This window comes from Balaenoptera borealis (genome assembly GCF_965194805.1).
Source record: "Balaenoptera borealis genome assembly, chromosome: 8".
Lineage (NCBI taxonomy): Eukaryota > Metazoa > Chordata > Mammalia > Artiodactyla > Balaenopteridae > Balaenoptera > Balaenoptera borealis.
Window position 1 is genome coordinate 103262785 of NC_138865.1, and position 27883 is coordinate 103290667.

The window sequence follows — 27883 nt, forward strand, 5'->3', positions numbered from 1 at the left end:
TAGAAGAAGGGCCCTTTCAGCTGAGACCTGAGAATGTGTCAGTTACCTGGGCAATGAGGTGAGGACGAGGTTTGAGGGTTACCTTCCAGATGGAGAAGGATGGCAACCACTGAGAACTGGAAGTGAGAGAGAGCACAGGTGTAGGAGGAACTGAGAGATGGTCTGTGCTCTTGGAGCTTAGGGTTTTCAGAGGTTGGGGGACAGTGGGTAAAGATGAGTACAGGGTAGGCTGGGGGGTGGGGAGGGGCTTGGGCCTACCACAGAGAGCCTTGTGAATCCATCAAGATAGCGCCACTGAAGACTGCTTTCCAGTGGACTTTACTAGGTATTACTCACCTTTTATCAGATTTCATTCATCTTTCTCCATTCTCCATGGAGCCCCCATTCCCTCACGCCATAGTGCTAGGCCTTGCCATTTGCTGTATTTTAGGAGATGCAAAAGAATTGCCCAGAAATGCAGTTCACTTTTTTCTTTTTTTAAATTTATTTATCGCTGCGTTGGGTCTTCGTTGCTGCGCAAGGGCTTTCTCTAGTTGCGGCAAGCGGAGGCCACCCTTCGCTGCAGTGCGCGGGCTTCTTGCGAGCCACAACTACTGAGCCTTCGTGCCACGACTACTGAAGCCCGTGCGCCTAGAGCCCATGCTCCACAACAAGAGAACCCACCACAATGAGAAGCCTGCAGTTCACTTTTACTCAGCACTTTCTGCTAAGCACTTCATCATCTCATTTAATTCTTAAAATCTCTCAGTTTAGCAGATATTCTTATCCTTTTATAAATGAGGGAATTGAAGCTCAGAGAGGGGAACCGGCCTGTGCAAGTTCACATGCCAGTGAGTGGTGGAGCCTGGTCAGCCAGTTCCAAAGGCCCACGTCTTCTGTGCCTCCTTAGCCAAGGAGGCTGATGTGTCAACGTTCAAGCTAGAGCGACAGGCAGTGAGAATGCAGAGTGACGGTAGCTCGGCAGAAAGGGCAGGAGTATGACATCTGGCTTCGTGTAGGAGATAGGCCTTGCTGGGGAGGCAGGATTTAGATGGTGACCAGTTCACACACCTGTCCCAGCATCCCTTTCAACATCCAGTCAGCAGGTAGGAAAACTCCAACAGCCCATGAATCTTGCTCCCATGCCCCCAGATTGTGTTTTGGGAAATTAGGCAAACCAAATAGAGATCTTGTGTGTCTTGCTCAGTGGTACCCAGAACAATGCCTGGCACTCGGCAGGCACTCGGTGTCGATCTTTTGATGAATAAATGAATAAACTAAGTTTTAGTAGCCTGCTTGCTGGATGCTCACTTGTCTGGTGAATGAGGATCCTGCCTGGGCAGCATCAGCTGCTTATTCCTCAATCACTGCTCCGCTCGTGTCCCCAAGCACTCCACCTCTGCCTCTGGCAGAGCATGAAGGCAACTAAGTCCTGGGATCCGAGCGGCCCCCAGCAATTTGGCAATGTCTGCTGAAATTAAAATTGCACCCATATTCTGACTCGGGAAGTCCACTTGTAGATAGGCAGGGTGTGGCAGGTACCCGGCACTGTGGCTGTGACCGTCCCAGCAAGGCCTGTGAGCAAGAGTGGGAATTCCCCTTACATGTCCGCGAGCGGAGAGGGGCAAAGGAAAAAAAGAGCCTTCCTATTACAATACATGGAGGTGTACGCACCCCTTAAAAAGAAACCAGACAGGGGAGTGTTCTGGCATGAGGTGAATGCCAAGGAACTTTGCTGAATGAAAAAGCAGGGTGTCCAACGGAATAGAACAGGTTCCCTTTTGTGTAAATGCACAGTGTACACATCTGTCCATACCTTTCTATGGAAACGTACACAAGGTTAGTGCTTCCCTAGACCCCCCTGAAATCTCGAGTGATGGTGCTGGGGGTGGCAGCCAACGTCTAGTGAGCGGCCATCATGTGTCCGGCAGTTGTGTACACTTCACACCGATTTTCTGATTAGAGCTTTACACAATCCCATGAAACAGTATCATCTGTTTTTTACAGAAACCTAAGGCACAGGTTAAACACCATAGCGAAGATGACCTAAAAAATCGGAGACACCTGGCTTAGAGCTCAGGGAGCCTGATCCCCAAACCGATGCTCTTAACACAGTGCACGTATCATTTTTCATTAAAAAAACAAGTCCCTAAGAAATTTCTGGTCCAAATATTTCTTCATCCACCGGGTCCCGTGACTGTCAGACATGGGCTGGACCTCAGAGGCAAGCCGCTGCTCTCACGACGGGGAGACCGAGGCTCCGAGGGGGGCGGGAACTCATTCCGGCCGGGGCGCGGCCCCCACCCCTGCCCCCGAGCCCCAGAAGCGACGCACGTGGTGGGCGAGCGCGGAGGCGCTTCCCGGCGTCCCGGGAGGGAGCCCGGCTGATGAAAGGCAGCTCCCAGCTCGGCTCCGAAGCGGGCCCGGGAGCCGGCTTCCCTCTGGGCCCCGAGGCGAGCCCGGCGGGCGGCTCCTCCCGGTGGGGTGACCGCGCGGGGCCGGCCCGGCCCGGGGGCGGGACCCGGGAGGGCGGCGCACGGCGCGGGCGGCGGGCGGAGCGCGGGCAGCGGTGCCCCGAGGCTGCGGCGCTGTAGGGCGGCGGCGCCCCTCGACCTTCCGCGTCCCCGGGCTCCCCGGGCGGCGGTGAGGGCGGCGACGGCGGCGCGGACGGGTGAGTGTGCGCGGGCCCGGGGCGCGCGCCCCTGTGTTTGCGCGCGGGCCCGGGCGCGGGCGGCCGCGAGCCCCGATTTGAGCCGCGCGGATCCCGCGCTGCCGCCTGGGCGCCCGTGTCTTGGTCTGGGATGGGCGCCGTGGGCCGCGTCCGCGTTCTTCCTGCGCCTTTGGGCCCCATTTCCCCCTATCGTGCGTGGGAGCTGCTCTCGGGCGGCTCCTGGGAGCCGGTGGGCTTGGGACAGTGGGAGTGATTTCGGGGTGAGGGAGGCCCAGAGGCAGCAGACCCGGGAGGAGACTTGAGGGCAGAACCTGAAGCTAGACTCAGCCGCCCAAGGCCAAGGCCAGATGCGGCGGAACATCCCTTGCCCGAATGAGCTCGGTTCCGTTGTGGCTCCATCCCCCACCTGGCTCCTTGACCTTGGATAGTTCTCTTTCGTTTATGGGTTTTAATTTCCTCATGTGGAAAGTGGAGAGCTTGGAGCCATTGTCTCTCAAGGCTTCTCCACCCCAAAACTTCTGTGACAGACCCTCTGTGGTCCCTTGTTGGGACTTTCCAGTTTAACAAAACAAAACCTGACTTGTAAAAACTGTAGGATGCGCCCTCTCCCCCAACACACACGAAGGCACACACGCACATCCCTCAGTGAGGCACAGGGCCTCCTGGGGAAGCTGGGCACTCAGTGTCTGCAGAAATGGAGACCTTTGCTCAGCGGGACTTTTAGGATATCTTCCTTTGCAGAGGCTTGCCACTCAGCTCAAAACGATGGATAACTGGAAGGTCTGGTTAAGTGGAATCAGCAGTGGGAGTTAAGGAAGCTGGGGAGTGGATGACCAGTTAGTTACAGGAACCTCAGGGCTGTGCTCGCTCCCTGGCTCTGACTCCACCCTGGTGCCTCTCCCTCCCTCCCTTGCCCCCTAGGGCTAGTGCAGGGCTGAGTGGGGTGGCAGGTCAGGACACACCGATGGGTGATGGGTCAGCACCTGCCCTTGGCCAGTCTTGCCAACACCCCTCCTGCCCTCTGCAGCCTCCAGGTTGGATGAGGGGATGCAGGGTGAGTGCAGAGGCTGCCCTGACTGGGCCCATCCTGTCCTCTGGTTTGTACCTCTCCCTACTTGGTAGCCCCTTCTCTTGCTCTACCTTTGCCAAGCCAGGAGCCTCTTTCCCTGCTCCAAGAAGCCTCCTGAAGAACTCTTCCCTCATTCCAAGGTGCTGCCGGCTCCCTCTGACTGCCTTCTTTGGTCATTGTTTGTTATTTCTCTTTCTCTGAGTTTGTCTTTCCCACCAGATGGTGGTACCCAGCAGGGAGGGCTGAACAGGGACTTAAGATTTTATTTCTGGTTTTATAGTTTAGCAAGCACAGGGCCTGGCACTAGAAGGTTCTTAGGGAGTGTCTGTGGAGTAAAAATAATGATTGCTATATTCCTTTTTGCCCCGTGCTGCTCTCGAGTGATTTAAGTATGAATTCTTTAAGCCTCACAACAGCCTCGTTACGTTATTCCCATTTACATGTGTAGAAACTGAGGCAGATACAAGTCACTTGCTCCCGGTCGTACACGTGGGAAGTGGCGGGACTGTGCAGGTTGCTTTTATCCATTACGCTAAATGGCCTTCAGGTGAATGAATTCTCCTGGTTGGGACTTTGTGGAGGCTAATTGGGCCACCTGGGGTGCTGGGAGTTCTTCTTCCCAAAGACAATGTCTAGTTGTGGGATTTTGCAGCTCATGAACCTTCCATGCAGTCTGGAAGGATGTCTGTGCAGCTCCAGCTTGTGGGTGGTCCCTCCTGCCTGGAGGAGGGAGGGTGGGCTCAAGGACCTTTCTGAGATTCCAGTACAGCTTCTCTGGGCAGGTTCCTAGCTATGATGTCCCTGGGTTCCTGGTCTGGAAAATAGATCCAAGGATTCTGTTTGTCTCCTGGGCCTAGGATATATAATCAGGTGAGGCAGGAAAGGGCCTCAGTTATTGCCAAGTGCAGGGCAGACATCCTTGGGCTGTTGTTGTTGCTTTCATGCCTCTTGGGGGTACAAGATAAGAGGGAGGAAATAAGGGGTGATATGACTGACTGGTACTCAGTGATATTTGGGAGTGCCTACCGTGCGCCAGGCTTGGGCTAGGTGAGGGGAGATGGTCCCTGCCCTCCCACAGCTTGGCAGCTCAGATGCCAACTGGAGCTTGTTACTAGATCACACCTGGGAAATGCAGTCTCCCTCGACCCAGTCTTTTTTTTTTTTTTTTATAAATTTATTTATTTATTTATTTTTGGCTGCGTTGGGTCTTTGTTGCTGTGCGCGGGCTTTCGCTAGTTGCGGCGAGCAGGGGCTACTCCTCGTGGTGTGCGGGCTTCTCATTGCCGTGGCTTCTCTTGTTGTAGAGCATGGGCTCTAGGCACGCGGACTTCAGTAGTTGTGGCACATGGGCTCAGTAGTTGTGGGTCACGGGCTGTAGATCGCAGGCCCAGTAGTTGTGGTGCACAGGCTTAGTTGCTCCACGGCATGTGGGATCTTCCTGGACCAGGGCTCGAACCCGTGTCCCCTGCATTGGCAGGCAGATTCTTAACCACTGCACCACCAGGGAAGTCCAACCCAGTCTTTTTTAAGGCAGTTTAAGGAAGAGGCTCAGCGATAGCCAGACCTGGGTGCTGAGGTTCAGGGGCATGGGAATGATGGGCTTGGATTCTGGAGCTGGATGGCCTGGTCCATCTCCTGTCTCCACAGCTCCCAGCCATCCCACCTTGGGCAGGTCATGTCACATCTTTGACCCTCTGTTTTCTCTCCTGTGAAATGGGAAAAACCTGTGAGGAAATGGGCCTTATGATGAGCAGGGTACTGGATGCCATACTTATGTTTCCTTGTGTTATCCCCACAGCAGCTATGCCAGATAGGCCTCCCTGAACCCATTTTACAGATGAGGTCAGAAAGGCTCAGGGAGTTAAGTACCTTGACAGTGAATGCCCCAGAGCAAGTGAGGGCTGAGTGAAGGTTCAAATCTAGGTCTTTTGGTGCTAAAGTCCTTGCTCTTTTCATAACATTTTGCTGCTTTGTATAAACAAGGCTCCCCACGATGAATATACCTATCCTGTACTCAGTCAGGCGGGGAAATCCCAGATGCCTGGGAGTGGGGCCTGGTCAGCTCGTGAGTTCTCTGTGGGTCCCTCGATGTGTCTGAGCTGGAGAAGATCCAAGACCAGAAGGAAGTCTCAGCCAAGGCCTTGGAAGGTTTTAGCTCTTCCCCCTCACTCCTGAGAACGTTCCTCAGCATAATCAGCAAGACCACAGTCCAAGGAAAGACTCTGGGCGGCTCTCACTGGTCTGGTGGTGGCTTTGGCCTTGAGAGCCTGAGGAGCCTGGCCTGCCCAGGACCAGGCCTGAAGTTCTTTCTCGTGATGTTGTTTTCTGAAGGCAGGCGAAGCTGAGCTGGCTGCTCCAGGATGCACCACAGCTCTGAGAAGGGGAAGTAGAAGTCCTGCTGGCTCTGCTATGGCGTGTGAACCGCAGATGGACCCCGGCGGGGCGGCCGGCCCCTTGCCCACCTCCTCCCCTGGGTGGAGCGCCCTGCCTGGCGGGAGCCCTCCTGGCTGGGGGCAAGGTAGGATCATGACCCTCAATTCCTTCCTCCCCTGTCCACCCAGGATGCTGAACTGGACTCACATAGTATGATTGAGGGGAGGGGAGTGGAGGGGCATCCTTAGATGAGGGTGGGCATTTGGGGATGTGTTTCCAGGCCAGTTTCTGTCATTTCTACCTATTCTCTCTGTCACCAATTCCTTAGATTGCCCTCTGCCAGGATCCCTGCTGTAGCTTCCTAGCACCTCTCCTCCTTGCCTCTTCTGTTCTCTGCATGGTGTCTCAGAGAGATTTTTTAAAATGCACAGCCAACCAAATCACTTTCTGTTTCAGTGTTTCCCATTAGGCTTAGCATGAAGATCTATCATTCACCAGCTTGCAAGGCCTGCCTAAATGGCTCTTGCTGACCCTGTTCTCTGTTCCTGCCATGCTGCCCTGCCCCAGGACCTTTGCACCTGCTGTCCCTTCTGTGTGTTATGCCCTTTCCCTGCCTCCTTTTCCCTGCTTAATTTCCATCCATCCTTCAGAGCTAAGTTCAGATATCCCTTCCATGGGGAATCCTCTCCTGATGGCCTAGCCTAAGCCGGGACCCTCTGCTATATCCCTGTTTCTCCCTATAGCAATTACCAGTCTATCATTAAATAATTACCTGTGTAATAAAGTGTTGAATGTCCAGTTTCCTCACTAGAATGTAAGCTCCATGAGTGCAGGGGCCCTGTTTTGCTTTGTTCATCACTGTGTCTATAGTACTTAGCACACGGCTTGGCCTGTAGTATTATTATTATTTTTTAAATTTTATTATTACTTATTTTATTTATTTATTTTTGGCTGCATTGGGTCTTTGTTGCTGTGTGCGGGCTTTCTCTAGTTGTGGTGAGCGGGGGCTACTCTTCGTTGCGGTGCACGGGCTTCTCATTGCAGTGGCTTCTCTTGTTGCAGAGCATGGGCTCTAGGCACCCGGGCCTCAGGAGTTGTGGCTCACGGGCTCTGGAGCGCCGGCTCAGTAGTTGTGGCACACGGGCTTAGTTGCTCCGCGGCATGTGGGATCTTCCCGGACCAGGGCTCAAACCTGTGTCCCCTGCATAAGCTGGTGGATTCTTAACCACTGCACCACCAGGGAAACCCTTGGCCCATAGTAGATGCTCAATAAGTATTCTGTTGAATGAATGAATGAATGAATGAGTGGCTGGGCATAGGCAAGGGGAGATGGCATTTTGCATTGTGGCTTGTTTCTTAGATGATTTAAAACTTTAAAACAAGGGTTCCTTTTATGACTACTGTTATTAGGAAAGCAGTTCACATACACACACACACCAGTAGAATGAAATGGAATGGAATAATTTGCCTTCAGCTCTTTGAAGATATTGCTCTACTGGTTTTTGGCAAGCCAGTTCTTGCCCCTTCATAGGAAATAGCTCCCTGTACACTCACACACACACACACACACACACACACACACACATGCTTCTTTGGTAGCTTTTCAGATCCTTTTTCTTAGCCTAGGTGTAAAAACAAGTATTTCTAAGTGGAGGACTTGCAGTTCTCCCTTTGAGGAACAGATGAGCGAGATTATTGCCAAGAATCCAGGAACTCATGGTTTGAAAGGGAAACAGAGACACTACGAAAAGTCCTCGCATTGCTCAGGCAAACACTGTCCTCAAAGTGCAAAGAGCCAGGCTAGGGGAGCGGTTCACAACCTCCACGCCTGGGGTCCAGCTCAGCGTGGGTTTTCTGCTCTGTGCTGTGCAGTGGTGGGCTAGCCTGAGGCTCCGCACAGCACGACTGCCTGCATTTTTTATGCTACCCTTTCTCTTCACTTCTTCTCTTCTTACTTTCATTTCCCCTGGTACCACCAGGCAAGCTGGTTCTCCTTTCAGAGGTTCAGTTCCCTTTTCCATTGTAATGGTTTTCCACCTTCTAGGAGTCTTGGAGGATTTAAATGGAATCACGACCGTGAGCCTAAGCCCGTGCCTGGTGCCTAGGATGGGCTCAGTCCCTGGAAGCTATTCTTATCATATTTTAGTGTTCTGTTTTATTTTGGTCTTGATCTTCTTTTTGTCTGTTTTCCCTCATTTGCTTATTTTTAAATCTAATTTTATAATTTTATCTTTTCATATTTTATTTTATGAAGCCACCTTAAATCCTTTCTGGAACAAGGTGTGGGAAGGTAAAAACCAACACAGCTAAACTGGTGTGCCTTTATGGTAACTTAGGAGCTTTGACAAGCTGGCTTTTAAATTATGACAACAGTAGCAGCCAGTCATTCAGTACCCATTTTGCACCAAGCGCTTAATTTTCATCATCTTAATTATTTGCAAAATCCTCTGTGGTGGATATAATCATCGTCTAAGGGGATGGCCAGGGATTAAATTGTTTCTTCAAGGTGCTCTGTTAGTGAGAGGCTGAGTTACCATTTGAACCCCAAACCATCTGGCTTGTGCTTTCCCCACCTCTTTTATACATGAAGCATTTATTTAGTGCCTACTGTACACCTGGCACTGAACCCAGCTCAGGGGATTCAGTGATGTGCAAAATCAATGTGGGAGTATAGAGTCTGATGGAGACAATGGACTTTAATCAAGTAATTGCATACACATGTGCTCATCTTTGATAAGCATAAAGGAGAAGAGCATGTAGTTATGGGCAGGTTTATCAGACAGATTTGATCTGCTACGAGTTTAGAATGTCAGGGAAGACTCCCTGGGCAAGGGATTAATGAGCTGGAACACAAATGGTGACTTGGATATAACGGAGTGAGGCTAGGTGGATGTGTCCTAGGGAGAGAGCCGGAAGAGCACGTGCAAAGGCCCTGGGGTGGGAGAGAACACTACATGTCCAAGGAGCAAAGGAGGCTGGGGTGGCAAGACAGAATGAGGCTGAGCCTTCAAGGTGAGTTTGGCAGGAGGCTAGTTCTTCGAAGGGCCGGGGGAGCTTGGTAAGGAGGTTGGTTTTTGCCAGAGGACTGGGAAGCTATTGAAAGTTTTACTCAGAGAATTTGTATTATCTGATTTGCGCTCTGGCTGCTGTGTGAATGCATCGTAAGAGGAAGAGCAGGTTGGAGAATCCAGTTAGGAGACTACGGCAGGTTCAGGGAGAGGTGAAGGGAGCCTGGCCTAGGGTTCTGATGAAGATACCAAGGGGTGCACGGAGCTGGGAGAGATTTTGTTGGCCCAGGTGGCAGGGCCCAGGGATGGACAGGGTGAGGGGTTAGAGGGGCGTTTGGTGGGCCAGGGATTCCCAGGAAGGCAGAGCTAGTCATTTTGCTATAAGACTCAGGGATTGCCCCGAGCTGGGCCCTGAGCCAGCAGGTAACATGTTCATGGTTTAACCCCTTCAGTCCTGCCTCCTCTTCTGAGCAACAGCTACAGAAGACGTGCTGACATATTCAGCTCCCAGCCCCGCGTGGCTGAGCGCTGGGACCCTGGAATCTCAGGGCTGGCCTGCTCCGCAGCAGCTGCCCTGGCTGCGCACTGGTGGCTCCCTGGGCCTCGTACGGGACGGAAGGAGATCTCGGTCCTTTTGTTCAGAGTTTCTCTGCTCAGAAGGGAAGTCGGTTTGGCTTCTCTCTGCTGCCCTTCCTCCCTGGTCCTGAGGGGATTTCACTGTAGCTGGCCTCCCCCGGGTCTCCTGGTCTGGCTTCATTGCAGCCCTGCAGGGCAGGAGTTTTGATAGCCGTTGTGACAAGCCTGAGATTATGTGTGTTTCTGAGGTATGACTTCACTCAGGATATGCTTTCAAAATGTTGAGCGAGGGCAGAGACCCTGGGGAGGGCTTGCGCGTAAGTCAGCGGATTAGTTTTCTGTGACTGTTGTAACAGGTGCCACTAACAGTGGCTTAGCAAAGGCAGTTATTCTCTTACAGTTCTGTAGGTTAGAGGTCTGACACTGGCCAGACTGTCGGCTCACAGTCTGACGGCCCTGGTCAGCAAGGCTGCATTCCTTTAGGAAGCTCCAGCGGAGAATCTGTTTCCTTTTCTTTTCCAGCATCTAAAGGCCACCCACAGTCCTTGGCTTCTGAAGGCTTAAGCCATTTTTTTTTTAAATTTTATATTTATTTATTTACTTGGCTGCGTCGGGTTTTAGTTGCGGCAAGCGGGCGGCACACGGGCTTCTCTCTAGTCGTGGCACGCGGGCTGTAGAGCACGCGGGCTTAGTTGCCCCGTGGCATGTGGGATCTTAGCTCCCCGACCAGGGATCGAACACGCGTCCCCTGCATTGGAAGGCGGATTCTTAACTATTGGACAACCAGGGAAGTCCCCTTCCGCCATTTTAAAGCCAGTAATGTTCCATCTCTCTGTACCTTTCTTCCGTAGTCACATCCCTCCTGGCTCTTCTGCTGCCTCCCTCTTCCACTTCTTTTATTTTGCTGTGCTGCGTGGCATGCGGGATCTTAGTTCCCTAACCAGGGATCGAACCTGTGCCCTCAGCAGTGAAAGCATGGAGTCCTAACCACTGGACTGCCAGGGAATTCCCTCTCTTCCACTTTTGAGGATCCTTGTGATTACAGTGGGCCCACCCAGATAATCTAGGATAATCTCCCTATTTCAGGCCAGCTGATTAATACCATTAAGTTCACCTGCAACCCCCATTCTCCTTTGCCATGTAAGATAACGTATTCACAGGTTCTGGGGGTTAGGGCGGGGACATCCTTGGGGGTTCACTGTTGTGCCTACCACATTGTTACCTCTTACTTAGACTCTGAGCGCACTAGGGATGTAAGTTGTTTGGTTGCGCTTCCTTTGCCATCCTCGAATAAATGTCCGCTGGATCATCTCCTCAGTGCAATTAGTTGTTCAGTCTCTGTTTAAATATCCCTTGTGTGGGGGAGCCCACCACCTCCCAGACTGTGTGTGGACAGCTCACATTCTTGGGAAGTTCTTCCTTTTATGGTCTCAAATAATGTCCTAATAGCCTCCGGCCTCAGTTCTGTCTCCTGGGAGCTTTCTAGTCAAGTCCAGTCCTTCTCCCGTAGGGGTTTGAGGATGGCAAGTCCCTCCTCGCCATGAGAATGTTCTCAAGGCCAGAGGAGGTGATGCCATCAAGGTCTGGGCTCACCCGAAGTCCTTATCGCTCAGCCAGATGAAGCTTGTGGTCTGCTTTCAGAGCTCCACAATGGCCAGGTTCTCACAGTTCTCCGGATTGACAATACCTGTGCACCCATCTCCTTCGATCTGGGAGCCGCCGAAGAACAACTGCAGACCTGGGGCATTCAGGTGAGTGCTGACTTTATTGAGTCCTTAGTACTTTTTCTTCCGTCCATCCATCCATCCACCTACCTGTCTGTCCATCTATCTATTCTATCATCCAATTATTCACAACATTTTTATTAAACACCTACCCTGTGCTCAACATGGTAGGGTATATAAGGAAGATGTCCTCTCCTTCCAATTAATTCACTTAACAGATGTGTGTTTTGGGGTGTCCACCCTGTGCTGGCCACTTAGGCGGTCACTGAGTACTACAGAGGTGACTAGGTCCCCGTGCCTGGCGTCACACTGCTCACAGAGCCCAGTGGGTGAGATAGACATGCGTCAGGTAAAGCAGAACAGTATGGTATAAATGCTGCAGTAGAGGGATGCACAAGGCATTGAAGACATTCACAGGAGAAAATGATAAACTCAGCTCGGGGAGCAGTGGTTATGAAGTGTCCGCCTTAAAACTAAAGCAGCCAGTTATTATACTGGCAAAATGGGTTTATTCAGTAATAGCAGAAAGTTGCAATTCGGGACAAGCATGCTGTAGTAAAAACTGGGCAAGTCTGGAGAAACAAAGGAAAGGACCATTCTTTTATAGAGGTAAAAGAGAAGTTGGGAGGGGTTCTTATAAACAAAGAGGCCAGTGGGGGAAACTGGGGGTTCGAAGTGTAGTGGCTTTTCATTGGCTGAGTTGTGACAGCCTGTCATTGGCTGGGCTATTGCCAGGCGAGGAGAAAATCTTCCTTCCCCTTGCTGAGATAGTAAAAGGCAGAGACCGACCTTCTTCCTGCTGGAGATGCAAGGTGATTCTCTTCCTGTTTGGAGTCTGCAGATGACAATGAGTCGTAGGGCATGAGAGCACCTCCTTCTGGCCTTCCCAACTCCGGTATAAATGAGGTTTCCTTTATTCATTCTCACAAAAGCTTTGCAGAGGAGCAGATCCTTGATCTGGGCTCTTGAAGGAAAAAAAGGAGTTTGCTGGGTGGACAGGAGGAAGGGCATTTTAGGAGAAGGAACTGCTTCTGCAAAGGGAAGGGTGCATGAATTCATTAGATAATAATGCAGTACCTTCAAGCATGGTGATTCGAGGCATAGGCTTCACAGGGGTTCATAGATCTGGATGCAGATCCAGCTCAGCTGCTTACTGCCTGGGTGACGTTAGGCAGGTGACTTAACCTCTCTGAGCCACAGTCTCATCATCTGTAAAACGAGGGCAATATTAATACCTATTACACAGGGTTTTTGTGTGGATTAGGAGAAGTAGTGCTCGAGGAACACTTGCACTGGCCCTGGCACATAGTAAATGTTCAATAAATTGTGGTATTGCTATTAAGTTCTGGTTCTTGCTCTTCTCAGATCCTCCAGCATGATTAGGCCTTCATCTTCACTGCCCAGGGAGGATTATTTATGGATGAGGAAGCTACATGGCTAATTTTACCCTGAAGACTTGAGAGTTTACTCCTTTAAAACAGAATTGCATTATGGTTTAAAACAACATTTTATCACCATTAAAGGGAAACTTTCCAAGTTGACAGTACTAGCCCCACATCAGCACATGAGCTGGTTTTACTTCCCACGCTTCCTTTCAGCCTTTGTACAAAAGAACATTTTTCTTAAATAGTTGTCTTCAGATTGGGTTTTCTTAACTGATGAACAGTTTACATGTTGTTCTACCATGTTCCTAAATATCATCTCTAATGATTAAATTCTGTGTTCTTAAGCAATCCATTCTCGTAGGACCTTTGCTCTATGACATTTTTTATTTGGGCAGGAAGATGTGAATTTTCAGTATCTTGGACTGTATTCATAGTTATTGATGGTACAGTTTGAGAATAACACTTGTGTATCAAGTGTTCACTATGGAACCAGCACCGGGCTTGTGTACACATACACTTAGACACACGTATCTATCTAAGTAAGAGAACAGTGGCCCCGAAAGATGTCCAGATAATATGTATATACATACTATACGTATATTTATTGTAAATATTGTATATGTATTATCTTATTTAATATGCCTATCACCTCTACAAGGTGTACTTTGATTATCCTCATTTTATTTTATTTATTTATTTTTTTAAATTTATTTATTTATTTATTTAAGGCTGCATTGGGTTTTCGTTGCTGTGCCCGGGCTTTCTCTAGCTGCGGCGAGCGGGGACTCCTCTTCGTTGCAGTGCGGGAGCTTCTCATTGTGGTGGCTTCTTTTTGTCGCGGAGCACGGGCTCTAGAGCGCAGGCTCAGTAGTTGTGGCGCACGGGCTTAGCTGCTCCGCGGCACGTGGGATCCTCCCGGACCCGGGCGCGAACACGTGTCCCCTGCACTGGCAGGTGGACTCCCCACCACTGCGCCACCAGGGGAGTCCCAGTCCTCATTTTAAAGAGGAGGAAACTGAGGAGAAGTGGGGTTACTTGCTCCAGGTCACACAGCACATGAGGGGCAGGGCCAAGGTTTGGAGACCCAGGGCTGGCTGACTCCACGGCCTGCACCTTAACCATTAGGCTATCCTGGGTCTGCCGTGAGGTGCTGAGCCTTGGGCGGCAGGGATCCCTCTCCTGGATGTCCTCCTGCGTCTCGAGCTGTCCCACCTCCCCGGTGGTGCCTGTCCTCCTCTGAGCCGGAAGCTGCACCCTGTGACTGCCATGCAGCGCTCCGTGCTCGTCATTCTGCCTTTGCGGGCAGCCAGGATGCACCTCGCCCCCCTTCCACGTGGTAGCCGCGGGCACTGGCCACAACACGCTTGCTGGTGGCACGGAGTGGGGCGTGGTTCTCCGTGGCTGACGGGTCTCTTTCCCTTGGGTGGCCAAGCAGGTCCCGGCTGAGCAGTACAGGAGCCTGGCTGAGAGTGCCCTCTTGGAGCCCCAAGTGAGAAGATACATCATCTACAACTCGAGGCCTATGCGGCTGGCCTTCACTGTGGTAGGAGCGAGGGAGGCCCCTGAGGCGCCGCTGCGTTCGGCGTAGTGCCCTGGGGCCTGTTGGCGTGGGTGACGGGTTTGGGGGCTGGCGGCTGGCCTGCCTGGGAGAGAGCAGTACACCTGGACCTGGGTTTGGTATAAGAGGAGATTCATGGGGGAGAGTTGTAACCAGCTCCCCATGTAGAGGATGGGAGGCAGGGTTTATTAAGGGCAGAGCTGGGGGATTGGGAATCTGCAGACCCACCACTGAGGCTCTGGACTCAGTGTCTGGCTTTGTCAAGACTTTCCTCCTCTCTGGGACTTGGTTTCCCCATCTGTCCAACAGATTGGTCTGTTTCAGCTCTAATCATATATGTGTGTGTGTATACATATAAACATATGTATACACCTGTATATATACATAAACACACACAGGCATACAGAATATGGCACAGCCAGTGTTGGAACCCAGGCACGCTGGTTTCCGCACCTGTGCTCTTAACCACTGTGACCTGCCACTCCTCTGTATGTATAAATGGTCAAAAAGCACTCTTGACTCCCATGTTCTGCTTCTAGGAGGGGAAGGGATGGCAACTGGCAGTTACTGATTTCCTAAGAAGTGCTAGGCTGTTACATAGGTTATCTTATTAACCCTTATAACAACACTGTGAAGTAGGTATTATTATCCCCATTTTACGGATGAGGAAACTGAGGCCCAGAGAGTTGTTACAACTTGTCCAAGGCCACCTAGCTGTTGAAGGATCAACGTGGGCTTCTGATTCAAATTTATCTCACTCCCAAGCCCCCTGCCCTTTTCTGTTCTATTTGAATTCAGAGTAAGCAAGGATTTGGAGTAGCTATTCTAACCCCTTGCCTCTCCCTTTGCTTTTGAACAAGGAACAAGGGCCCATTCTCACAGACCACCCCAATCTCCCTCCCCCATCAGTCTCTGACTGGCCCTGTGAGCTCTCGCATCCATGGAGGGTGTCAGAAGTGGCCAGAGGGTGTCCCTTGGAATGGAGCTGCTTCGTTTGAGGACTGGTGTTCCTGACCGTGCCCTTTCTCTGGCTTCTCGCAGGTGTTCTATGTGGTGGTGTGGGCCAACATCTACTCCACCAGCCAGATGTTCGCCCTGGGGAACCACTGGGTGGGTGTGCTGCTCGTGACCCTGGCTGCCATGAGCCTGACCCTGACTCTTGTGCTCATTTTCGAGAGACACCAGAGGAAGGTAAGACATCTGGGGACTCCAGCCACGCTCCCTCCAGAAAGGCTGTGTGGACAGGAGAATCCCAAGTCAGATTTTTCTTTTACCTGCTTCAAAGAATTTCCCCAACCATGAAAATTCACCCTGGCCCACGTGCCCAGTGACTAAAAGAAATCAAATCACACGTGTGATTAAATCCTTTCTGTTTTTCTCTCTAATCCCTGTGGGTTGTTTTTCTGGAAGCAGGCTGTGTTTTGAGAGAGCCTGGGAGCGGGGAGGACAGCACTTTGAGGCGACTGAGCCCTTCCGTGCACCTCCTCTGCCTGGGTTCTCGCCACAGCCCTCTGAGCGAGGGTATTTCCTGGACCTACCTCACAGCACAAGGTACCTGGGGAGAGGTGGATGTACTCTACCTGGTGCGTGGTTGACAGTTGTGTCTCATTTAACCCCAGTAACGACCTCTGAGGCAGAGAGTGGGTGGGTGATCAGGGAGTTTAGGTAACTTGTCCCAATCCCACTCTGAGTGGCAGAGTGGAGGTTCAAAGCCTGAACCCTCTGATTCGTGATCTCATTCACAAAGGAGATTGATACCTTCTGGCTTAATGTATGGTTTGCTAATTGTCTTCTGCTTCTTCAACATCTGTCTTTTGTTACTGTTGAGCACTTCATATGTGGTAGGTCATCTACTAAATGCTTTACATGCATTAACTCATTAAACCCCCCAGTAAATCTCTGGGTAGAGGCTTTTATGTTCATTTTGCAGGTGAGGAACCCGAGGCTCCGAAAGGCCCAAGAAGTAGTCCAAGGTCATGCTGCTAATCAATGACAGAGCTGGAATTCAAGGCCAGGACGCTCAGATTCCAAGCCATACTCTCAGTCAATACCCAACTGTATTGGTGTTCTGTGGCTGTAACAGATAACCATAAATGTAGTGGCTTAAAACAACAGAAATGTATTGTGTTACAGTTCTGTAGTTTAAAAGTTTGACAGGGCTGGGCTGCCTCCTTTCTGGAGCCTCTAGCGGGGGAATCTGTTTCCTTGTCTTTTCCAGCTCCTGGAGGCCACCTGCGTTCCTTGGCTCATGGCCCCTTCCTCCATCTTCAAAGCCAGCAGTGGTGGGTTGAGTCCTTCTCGCATTCTTGGCTCTGAGTCTTCTGTCTCCTTCTTCTACTTTCAAGGCCCCCTGTGATTACATTGGGCTGTCTAGATAATCTGGGACAATCTTCCTATTTTAAGGGTAACTAACTAGCAACATCAATTCCATCTACACCCTTAATTTTTCAGTGCCAAGTAACATAAATTCACAGGTTCTGGGAAGTAGGATTTACACATCCTTGGGGGACCCTTATTCTGGCAACCACCCCTCCACTGTCTTTCCAGCTGCTTCAGAAGCTCCCCCAGCACCTGGCACAGAGCTGGACTTTGAGATCTTTAGCAAACACTCCACTCTTGCGTCACTCAGGAGGAGAGGGCGGGATGTTGGGAAATGTGGTCAGGGTTTGGGGGTATGAATTCCATTTAGTGCCTGTGCTCACAGGGACAAATAGGAACGTCATGGCTTAATCATTCTGAAAGGATCTTTGTCAGGCTTTGCGATGAGGCTGACAGAATAATGCTGCCCTTGGGCTCTTCTGAAGCTCTCATGGCCCCTGTGTTTGGCCTATATAAAAAAATCAATGGAGCTGGCTGCTTCTGCAGCAAGAACCTTCTCTTGGGGAGGGGGAAGAAGCAAAGTGCACTGCTTTATCAGGAGCAAGCAAAATATCTGGCACCTGGCAGGTGCTTCAGCGAGGCAGTTCAGGGAATGGCTACTGTGGCTCTCTGCCTCCTTCCTCCCTTTCTTCCTTATTCAGCTGGCATTTATGAAGCCTCCACAAGTGCCAGGGGATGTGCTAGGCACAGGGCACAGAGACAAATAAGACCCTGGATCTTTACGCGTAGGTGCAGCGTGGAGGCCCCAGGTACATAATAGCCCTTCTGTCATCACTGTTTGTTGATCCCCTCCAGGATCCTTTACTTTCTCATATGACCGTCGTTTAATGAGCACTTATGTGTTCTGTGTTTGGGGCCTGATATTCATGCCCAACAACAACCTCACAAGGAGGCAGGGTACCTCTGCCATTTGTCAGCCCTGCAACCTGGGGTGATTTATTATTTAACCTCTCAGGGCCTTAGTTTTCTCATCTGTACAATGGGATAATAATTTTAGCTCCCTCATAGGATTGTTGGGAGAACTAAATGACTTAATACACGCAACGTGCTTATAATCTTACTTGGTGTTACATAAATGCTCACTATGTATCAACTGTTATGATTATTTACTCTTCACTAGTGGGGAAACCAAAGCTCAAGAGGTTAAGTAACTAGTCTGTGGTCACACAGCCTCGCTCAGTTCTTCCTTTGAGCCTCAGCTCAAGGACTTCTTTATCCTCGGATCCCTCATCTCTCAGGACCGTGCAGATCCCCCTTCCTGACCATTGTCACTCTTACTGTTTGTGTCCTACCAGCATCACATAGCATCCTTGAGAGCCTCAGCATTTGTACACACTGCCTTGTTTTCCCCTTGTTTGGGTCATTATTAGACTTTTTCAAGATCAGAAGGCTTATGAAGGCAGGCAAGACTCTTTTATCCCCTATAGAGTAAAACACATCACTAGGGTATGTTGAAAATTCCTAAAAATATTCGTTTGTGGCCAACATGGTACAGTGGAAAACATGGTGTCTTCCGTTCAGTATCGTCATCATAAAGGTATTACTAGGTGACATATATCGAGTGTTCATTCTTCCAGGTGTCCTACATGAATTAACTCATTTCATCCTTATTCTAACCCTTATTATTAAGGGGTGTTATCTCCAATTTGGGCGTGAGGATGTGGAGGCAGAGAGATGGTGACTTATTTGCCCAGGGTTATATAGGTAGTTAAGAGATGGAGTCAGGGCCTGAAATCTTGGTGATAGGGGTTTCTGAAAGGGTGAACACCCTTGCTAAAGTTCTAGGCAAAACAAAATATAATCATCCCTTGATTTTCATAATACAGGCAGACCTTGGAGATACTGTGGGTTTGGTTCCAGACCACCGCTATAAAGCGGATATCACAATAAAGAAAGTCACACGAATTTTTTGGCTTTCCAGTGCATATAAAAGTTATGTTTACACTATACTGTAGTCTATTAAGTGTGTAAAAGCACTACGTCTAAAAAAAGCAATGCAGATACCTTAGTTAAAAAATAACACTGGTGGAAAAATGGCGTCGATAGACTTGCTCGACTCAGGATTGTCACAAACATTCAATTTGTAAAAAAAAAAAAAAAAAAAAAAAAAATACAGTATCTGTAAAGCGTAATAAAGTGAAACGCAGTAAAATGAGGTGTGCCTTTAGTGGCATTCCTGGAAAATTCAATGTATTTTAAAACCTATTCACAAAACACTTTAGGTTTATATGTAAAATGGAATTAGGTTGGCCAGTCAGAGAATTATGAATAGATTTTTTCACATGTGCTCATGCCCAGTGGGACATTTGGGGTTCAGGTAGGCTGGGGGACAGTCCTTCCACGTGCAAGATTCTCTGTCATGGGACGTGGCCTACAGTGGAAGGCATGTGTTTAGCATCCCTGGTCCTCGTCCCTAAATGCCAGCATTGCCTGTCCCGTGCCTGTGACAACCGTAAGGGCCTTCTCACACATTCAAAAGCTCCCTCCGGGGTCCTTCCTGTTTTGGGGACCATTGTCTTTGATTGGGTTGCCTTCTAATTGCATCTGAAAGTCCTTGTAGGGTCTTTCAGAGCTTTGGGTCCTGTCACCCTTCCTGTCCTCTCCTCCCCGGTCTGCTTAGCACCTACTTTGTCATCCATGGCGTCATTTGGTTCTGGTGGGAAAAGAAGGAGATGGATTCCCAGAGCGCCCCCTCGGAGGGCCAGTCACTGGGTTAGGTAGTATGGAAAGTAGGTGCTTTATTTCCACAATCGATGCTCAAAGCTCTCCAGCCCCCTCCTCCCGCAGATATGTGTGGCCCCCGACTGTCCCAGGCACCGGGTTAAGTGCGTCACACACACCATCTCAGTTCAATCTCACCATGTTCCTAAGGGCCGGAGACACTTTTTATCCTTCTTCAACAACTGAAGAAAGCAAGACTCAGAAGGGACACATTTGTCCAGGGCCACACCGCCGGGAAGTAGCAGAGCTGGGCTTCACTCGAGGCTCTCTGACACTGTTGAATTTATTGTCCCAACAATGCCACAGTCTGTCTTATAGGGGAGACAATGGATGTGTCTTGGAGACCAGGATTGTCCCGTGGTGTCTCGGGGAGGGACAGTGTGTGGTTATTGCCCAGGCCCAAGAGCTCCCTGGCGGCATGGAGATTGGGCCATGGGGCTGGCGTTTGTCTTACAGGCCAATGCCAACACGGACCTAAGGCTGGCGGCTGCCAACGGAGCCCTCCTGAGACACCGGGTGCTGTTGGGGGTGACAGACACGGTGGAAGGCTGCCAGAGTGTGATTCAGGTACTGTGTCTCAGAGTGACCTCTCCAGTGGACCCACTTTGGGGCTGGGCTTTCCCAGTCTGCGCAGTGTCCCCCGGAGTCTGCTAACGGAGATGGCGTCGGCAGCCCTTCCTTCCTCTCCGCTCCAGTGTTTCTTTCTGGAGACTCCTCTCTGGGTGGTAACCAGCAGCCTAGAACCTCCACGAGGCGGGGCTGGAAGGGAAGCTCGGAGACCATCCAAGCCACATTCCTCATTCAACATTTATTCAGCAGAGATGGGGCCTCCTCTATTTCGAGCCCTCAGTACCCAGATGAGGTCCCTGGGGAGGCAGGTCAGACCCTGAGGGCCTTGTCCTCCTGGCGTAGCTGTTTTCTTGGCCCCAAGGCGATGGGGAGATCTGACGTGACTAGAAGGAGGTCACACAGTGGGTCTGGGACACAGCTGGGCTGCTTGAGGCCCAGGGCGCCTGATCCTGGCTGGGCTCTGCCTGGGAGGATTGATAAATCTCCTCAGCACCATGTTCGCATTCTTAGCTGGTGAGGAGCCCGGGGTGTGGGTACAGGTGGGCCCCCAGCGGGCACAGGGTTTGACATTTTCCAAATCTGCACACGAAGCCACTTGTCTACCAGCCATCCAAAGGAGACCCCGTCGTGCGGGGGGACTCTGGGAGAGAGCAGAATGGCATGCTCACGCCGGAGACCGGGATGAATCTGGTCATCCCCAGAAGGGCAAGCCTCCAGCGAGGAGGCAGGAGGTGAGGCCGGTCTCAGAGATGGAGAGTTCAAGGTCTGGTGGGCTTTGGCCTCAGCGGTCATGGCTGCTTCTCTCCCCAGCTCTGGTTTGTCTACTTCGACCTGGAGGCCTGTGTGCAGTTTTTGTCCGACCATGTTCGAGAAATGAAGATGAGCCAAGAGGTGAGATACCTTAAGTGAAAAACAAATCAAAAAAATAAACCAGGAGGCTAAATTGTATAGATTGCATTACCTCAGTGTTGGAACAAGTGTCTAAGGAAAAGTTACTTGGAAGGAAGAATACCTCTGTAGAATCATGGTTGTTTTTGCCTAGGGAATTATGGCTGTTTTTCTCTTCCTTTTTAAAGAATTTTTTTTTTTAAGAATTATTTATTTATTTATATTTAATTTTTGGCTGCATTGGGTCTTTGTTGCGGCGAGCGGGGGCTACTCTTCGTTACGGTGTGTGGGCTTCTCATTGCAGTGGCTTCTCTCGTTGCGGAGCACGGGCTCTAGGCGCATGGACTTCAGTAGTTGTGGCACGTGGGCTCAGTAGTTGTGGCTTGCGGGCTCTAGCGTGCAGGCTTAGTAGCTGTGGGGCACGGGCTTAGTTACTCTGTGGCATGTGGGATCTTCCTGGACCAGGGCTCGAACCCGTGTCCCCTGCATTGGCAGGCGGATTCTTAACCACTGCGCCACCAGGGAAGTCCTCTTTTCCTTTTTAGCTAGTCACATTTTCCACGTTTTCTACAGTGAATATAAATTTTAGCTATAATAATAATAAATAACAGTGAGAATATATTTCATTTTTAACAACAACAATAATAAAGATTCTGGCAGAGGAAAATACCGTATATTTAGATGACTTTCACTTGTTTGAAATGCTGAATGTTTTGAGAAAGAACGGGGAGAGTTTGCTCCACTTCCACAAAGGAGGAAACTGAGGCTCTGAGAAGCCGCATAGCTGGCTGGTGATGCCAGGTTTGGAGCCCAGCTCGCCTGTCCTCGAGCCCTGTGCTTCTTCCCTGGGATCCATTTTCAGGGCCCCGCAAGTGCTATAGTTGGCTTTGAAGTCAGGATTGTGGCTTAGCCCTGATCCGGACCCATTGGTTCCTGTGTGGCTTTGGGCAATTCCTTTGAGCTCCAGTTTGTTCATCTGCAACATATGGGTAAAGATTCCCACGTCCCAGGCTGCTTTGAGGAGCAGATGAGAGCATGGAAGGAAAAGTGCTTCTGACCATACTTTTGCAGGAATTATCTGATCTCTCCAGTGTGGCTCAGCTCCAGAGTCTCCTGAGGTCAGCATCTGAGTCTGTAGACGGTCTATCCATCCTCTGTGGGTCTGCGGCTCAGGGAACCACCTGGCGTCCTACATCCACCTAACTTAGGACACCGCCGAGTCCGTCTCTGTTTCCTTTGCAGTCCTTGCTGAGAAGCAGATTGAGCCAGCTGTGTGTTGTCATGGAGACTGGGGTGAGCCCCACGGTGGCCGAGGGGCCGGAGAACCTGCTGGAGGAAGCTCCTCTCCTGCCCAGCAGTCCTCGTCCCACGGAGAGGCCACTCATGCAGACCGAGCTTTGCCAGCTTATTCCTGAGGCTGAGCCAGAGGTAACAGGCACCTGGGCCAGTCAGGCCCCCTCCTCCCCAACCAGGTGTTTGCATAGAGTCCGTGTGGGGCTCTCAAGTTCTAGATTCCTGGGGACATGCCTTTACTGGGTTGGTAGGGACCATACACCTCTTCTAGCCTACTAGTTTTCAATATTCTTTTCCTCACCCCAGCACTTTAAAAGATAGCTTAGAGGAATCATTTTATACTTATTGGGTGCCCCTGCACCCCATTTAAAAAATATCTTGGTATTCTTTTGTGTAGTTGTATTGGATGTGTAGTTGCATATTGATGGATCATAGCCTACCTAACCATGAACATGTTGATGAATATTTGGGTCATTTTTAAATCTATCAATCAATCTGTCATCTCTCCATCCATCTCCTTAAATGGCAGTTGGATATTTAAATCTTGTATGCATCTCTGTTGAATTCCATTTCCTCCTGCTCCAGAGTTCTGTTGGGTCCTGCCACCCAAGCTGTCTGTTGGGTATGGTCAAGAGCTGGTAGACCAGAAGTCTGGTAATGTGGTTTGCGGCTTGTGCAACCGTCTTCTCACCATGAGGACAGACCCACTGTCTGGGAGACATGCAGCGAGGGGCGACCTCCGGCAGGGTGTGATACAGGAGAGCACTTGCATTTTCTTTTTAGCCAGTAGATTTGGGGATTAAAGGTCCAAACCAGCCCAGACTTTCCCTTTTGCATGGATGGGGAGTGGGGGGACCTGCAAATAGGACCGTTATGAGAGAAAATGGTAAATATATTCATCTCTTCAAAGACCTGAACAGATTGATAAGATCACGTTCTTTCTTGTGCATGCATGTCTGAGTTTATGTGAAATAGCTTATTAACTATGATGGGTCTTTTAAATTATTTTTTCAAATTCATTCAAACCAATAGTAGTACAATTTCCTGTCATGAATATCAAGTCTCAGTGTGTGTGCACATGTTTTTAAAGTAGCTGCCCTTATAGAATAGCAAAGGAAAATACAAACAATGCCCAAGTCTCAACCTGGGCCAGACTGTCATATTTCAGGAGGAACCCAGTGTATGCGAAAGGTGGAGAAATAGTTATAATGACCTCTTACATTTTTACAGGTTTTTATCATGCATAAAATTCTTTAGCATATCCTCTGAAGTATAGATTATTTTCCCTTCTTCCTTGATGGGTGAAATAAGCTTCCAAGAGGTCAGCTGACTCACCCAAGGTCACAGAACAAGGGAGAATGTGGCAAAGTCCAAGGCAGAAACCAGTCCTGTGATTCTCAGGAGGCCAATTTTCTTGTCACAGTTCTTTGCTTCTTATGTTATCAATTTTAGAATAAATGGGCGGGAAGACCAATCTGAGTTAGTAAGTGGTAGGCTGTTTGAACTTTTCAACATTTTTCTAGCACAAAGGATAACTCCAAGGAAACACGGATCCTACGGTGCTAGGTGGAGTTTTTGCTTTTTGAATAATGATAATGGTAGTGATATTGATGGCATTTATTGCGCATTAGGTATTGGGCTTTCTGTCCACTAGTGCCTTTAGTCGTCACTCTAGCTCAACCAGAAAGGTGCTGTGACTTTCTGTCTTTTACTGATGAGGAAGTGGGCTAAGCAAGGTGAGGTGACTTTGCTCAGGGTCCATCCCAGGGTGGCTGAGCTGACATTCCCATTTGGCCCTTTTGATTTGAAAGCCTATTCTTGATCCCTAACTGTACTGACATAAACAGGCTGGGTGTAACCCACACTTTACTTCAGTACCTTCAGACTGGACGCAAGTACTGTGAAAGACTTCCATGCCCCACAAAAGAAACTGGAACATCTTTGTTGGAATCCCAACTGCCAGACAGGTGGATGGAACTTTAGAGACCAAATGTGTTAAGAGCATGTATTAAATACAATTAAAAATTTTTTTTTCCTCTTTTTCACTTTTTAATTTTTTTCACTGCAGTAAAATATACAGACTATAAAATTCACCGCCTTAACTATTTTTAAGTGTACGATGCAGTGGCAGTAAGCGCATTCACATTGTTGTGCAACCATCACTACGTCCTCCTCCAGAACTTTTTCATCTTCCCAAATTGAAACAACATACCCATTAAATACAAATTCTTTTACCTTACCCAGCCCCTGAAAACAACCATTCTACTTTCTGTCTCTATGAATTTATTGCTCTCGGTGCCTCTTATAAGTGGAATCATACCGTATTTGTCTTTTTGTGATAAATCCAGTTTTGATAAGCACTTTTAATATAGGAGTACTGTCTGAAGCAATTCAGCAGGTACTACTGTGTATGACTTGAAGAATCCTGCCGTCAGAGGGGTATTCCCCCAACCCTGCCTCCATTTACTGGTGATTTTCTTCAAGTGCATTACCTTGACCTCATGTACTTCACAAAATCACAGACACTTGAAACTGGAAAAATGTGTGTGTGTGCGTGTGTGTGTGTGTGCACAATTGGCTGGTATAAACCAATGGTAATTTCTCTAGTGCTTTGAGGCTCCCTAGCTTTTTTGTGCATATTATTATCACCTATTAGCAGTTAGGTTACCACCTCAGAGATGAGGAAACTGAGGCTGCAGGAGCCCCACAGAGCCTGAGAGCTGGAGTTCCAGACCAGTTCAGGCATCTTGCAGTTGTCCCGGGTGAGGGCCTTGCCGGATTCTTCCTAGTGAGCATTACTGCTGGTCCAGCGGTGTAAGGACCACTTGGCGTACCCCTCGTGCTTCAGACACTTTCCTGTGGCCCTCACTCTGCTTCCCTACCTCTTCCAGGAAATGGCCCAGCAGCTGCTGGCAGTGTTTGGTGGCTACTACATCCGGCTCCTGGTGACCTCTCAGCTCCCCCAGGCATTGGGCACACGACACACAGACTCTCCAAGGATTCCATGCCCCTGCCAGCTCATAGAAGCCCACATCCTGGGCACAGGGTGCTGCCCATTCCTGACCAGGTGACCTAGGGACGAAGGTACTCATCTTCTTCCAAGGCTGAAGGTGAGAAGTCAGGGAGGCCTCAGGAGCCCATGGTGGCCGACGGTGAGCCCTAGGTGAGGGGAGCAGCATCTGGGGGCACTCTGAGGCTGTCCGTCATGTCAGCACTGGGAATACTGTTCTCACTCCAGGACCCTGCGCAAGAATGGCTTGTCGACATCCCACTCTGACCCCTGGCCTTTGCAGAAGCCGATGGTCCCACTCTGAGGTGCTTTCTGTGCTGCTGAGAACTGTGGGCGTGGATGAAAGGGCCACCCGCACATCCCTTTCATTGTCTGGAGAGCCCAGGAAATGTGAAGATGACCAGACCGGGCTGAACGTGTGTCCAAAGCTTGGTCTCAGGTGATGCTCCTGTCCCCACCCCCTTCTTGTCAGATGGAGACTCAGGACATTGCTCTTTGTGGCATTGCCTTGGGCCCCTTAGATGATAAGAAGCCTCTTCCCAATCTGAAGTGAAGAAGTAAATTCTCAGAATGTTCTCCGTTTTTAAGTTGTTTTTTCCCTACATTTTCTGAAAAACGATGGCACTTGGGCTTGTATGCTAGCACACAGGCCTTCAGGAGTAGGAAGCAAACAGCCTGTAACTGCTAATGGGAATATTTGGAAGAGACTGATCCTGTCTGATTGGAGGGCGTATTTTGTTCAACGGCATGCTTGCTCGTGGGTATGGTTTCCTACTGCAGACGGAGAATGGCAGTTTGTTCCTTAACACTAACACTCCTGGAGTGAAGCGTAATCTGTCACTTGTGGAATTCCATGAAGAGCTCAGAGGCTGCCAGGTGCTCTGCTTCTGAACAAGTTTGAAGACCCGTTGTTCCCTAGGCCCAAATCCAAAAGCCCTAGCCTGGCATTTAAAGGCTCCCCAGCACCTAAGACCTGGCCTTCATCTGCAATTTTGGCTTCATCGCCCATAAAAATCCTTCATAGGTTGAAACTCTTTTCCTGGACTGACATACCTGTTCCTTTGTATCTGCTGGATTCCTATGCATGCTTTTGTAAAAAAAAATTTTTTTAATTGAGGTATATACAAGGTTCAGGTGTACAACATAGTGATTCACCATTTTTAAATGTTGTACTCCACTTATAGTTATTATAAAGTATTGACTGTATTCCCTGTGTTGTACAATATATCTTTGTAGCTTATTTATTTTATACATGGTAATTTGTACCTCTTATCCCCTCTCCCTATCTTGCCCCTCCCCCTCCTATGCATGCTTTAAAGCTCAGCTTTCCTTACCCCTCCTTCAGGAAGCCTTTCAACATAGCCAGACCTGCCACTCTCTGCCTCCTTTATTTTTTATTTTTATTTTTAAAAAATTACCTCTTAATCCAGTAATCCAAATCATCTCACTATTTTTTTTTTTTTTTTTTTTCCCCATGCCACGTGGCTTGCGGGATCGTAGTTCCCCAACCTTGGATTGAACCCAGGCCACCGCAGTGAAAACACCGAGTCCTAACCACTGGACCGCCAGGGAATTCCTGACTCTGCGGCCTTTAAATTCTTGATGTAGTTGCTGCCTTTACTGATGTTTTATGTTATTGATTCTGTTTTCCTGTGCATATACCTATTCTTCTAGCTAGACTATAAGCTCCTCAAGGACAAAGACTGCACCTTGTACTTTTTGTGCGTGACCTGGACTTGCTAAGGAAAAAAGTTCTGTGGACTGAGTGCTTTGTCATCTCTATAGTAGCTTTTGCAAATTGCTGTCTGTACTCAGTTGAATGATGAAGTTGTCACAGACTGGGGTTCTGGTCCTCAACTGCCACTTTTAGTTCTGTAACTTTAGGCTGGTCCTCAGTTTACACATCTGTATAATGGGTAGATTGGATGATTCTTAATGGCCCTTTCAAAGCCAAAGATCTGGGAATTTCCATCTTTTTCTGTTCCATTTTAACCCTTGGCCTTTCTCTCTATTATGCCTTTATCTACATGCAGAAAGGTTCTATAGACCCACACAAGTGAGGTGTCCCAGACCTGATACCCCTCTGGATGGAACACTGGCCTAGCCAGCAGGAGAGCTGTATTCTCATTTCAGATCTGCTACTTCTTAGCAGTATGACCTTGGTTAGGTTAACCTCTCTGAATGTCAGTTCACTCTATAAATGAATCTGGTGAAGATGAAATGTAATTATGTGGGTGACTTACCATGTAAGAGATGAATCTGACTGTTCACTTACTCTGGGCCAGAGAAGAGAAAGCATGTACATAGACCAGCCTTGGAAATGGCTCTTTTAGGCATTTCTCTTCAGCCAACAAATGCTGCGGCCCGCTTTGCTCAATGAGAATTATTCATGAAGGCGATCATTGTCTTTCTCACCTGCCACAGCGTAAGTGTGGGCTGTGAATGTGATCAATAGAAGCCCATATTTATCATTCCAACCATAAAGCCCTGGTAAATATAATAACAGAGAATAAAAATGTGTGTGTGTTGACAAAACAGCAGTTTTTCCATTTTATGGCTTCCTTAAAGGACCCTTGATGTGTTGTTTCCTGCCTTTTCCTCTCTTTAGAGTTTCCGGTGGTCTCACCCAGTGGGTGGGGCATTCAGGTGTGCCCATGAGGTACATTTCTTCGTATTTGA

At 49.3% G+C, this 27883-nt stretch overlaps 1 protein-coding gene across 13 annotated transcripts; it reads left to right on the forward strand.

Annotated features, from left to right (window-relative positions):
* Positions 1–1409: 1409 nt before the first annotated feature.
* On the forward strand, positions 1410–27739 carry TMEM268 (transmembrane protein 268). 13 transcript variants are annotated; one of them, XM_082402052.1, is made up of 12 exons: positions 1410–2458; positions 6051–6237; positions 11318–11427; positions 14218–14328; positions 15385–15534; positions 16562–16625; positions 19900–20010; positions 20605–20744; positions 20824–20904; positions 22144–22329; positions 25086–25304; positions 25433–27739. In XM_082402052.1, exons 1-11 carry the CDS (start codon positions 2186–2188, stop codon positions 25263–25265), a joined length of 1593 nt encoding a protein of 530 aa, XP_082258178.1. In that variant the 5' UTR covers positions 1410–2185; the 3' UTR covers positions 25266–25304; positions 25433–27739. The 13 variants fall into 13 exon arrangements, with proteins under 13 accessions (XP_082258178.1, XP_082258173.1, XP_082258180.1 ...); XM_082402047.1 differs by having other exon boundaries at positions 25086–27739; XM_082402054.1 differs by having other exon boundaries at positions 20620–20744; positions 25086–27739.
* The last annotated feature ends 144 nt before the right edge of the window (positions 27740–27883 follow it).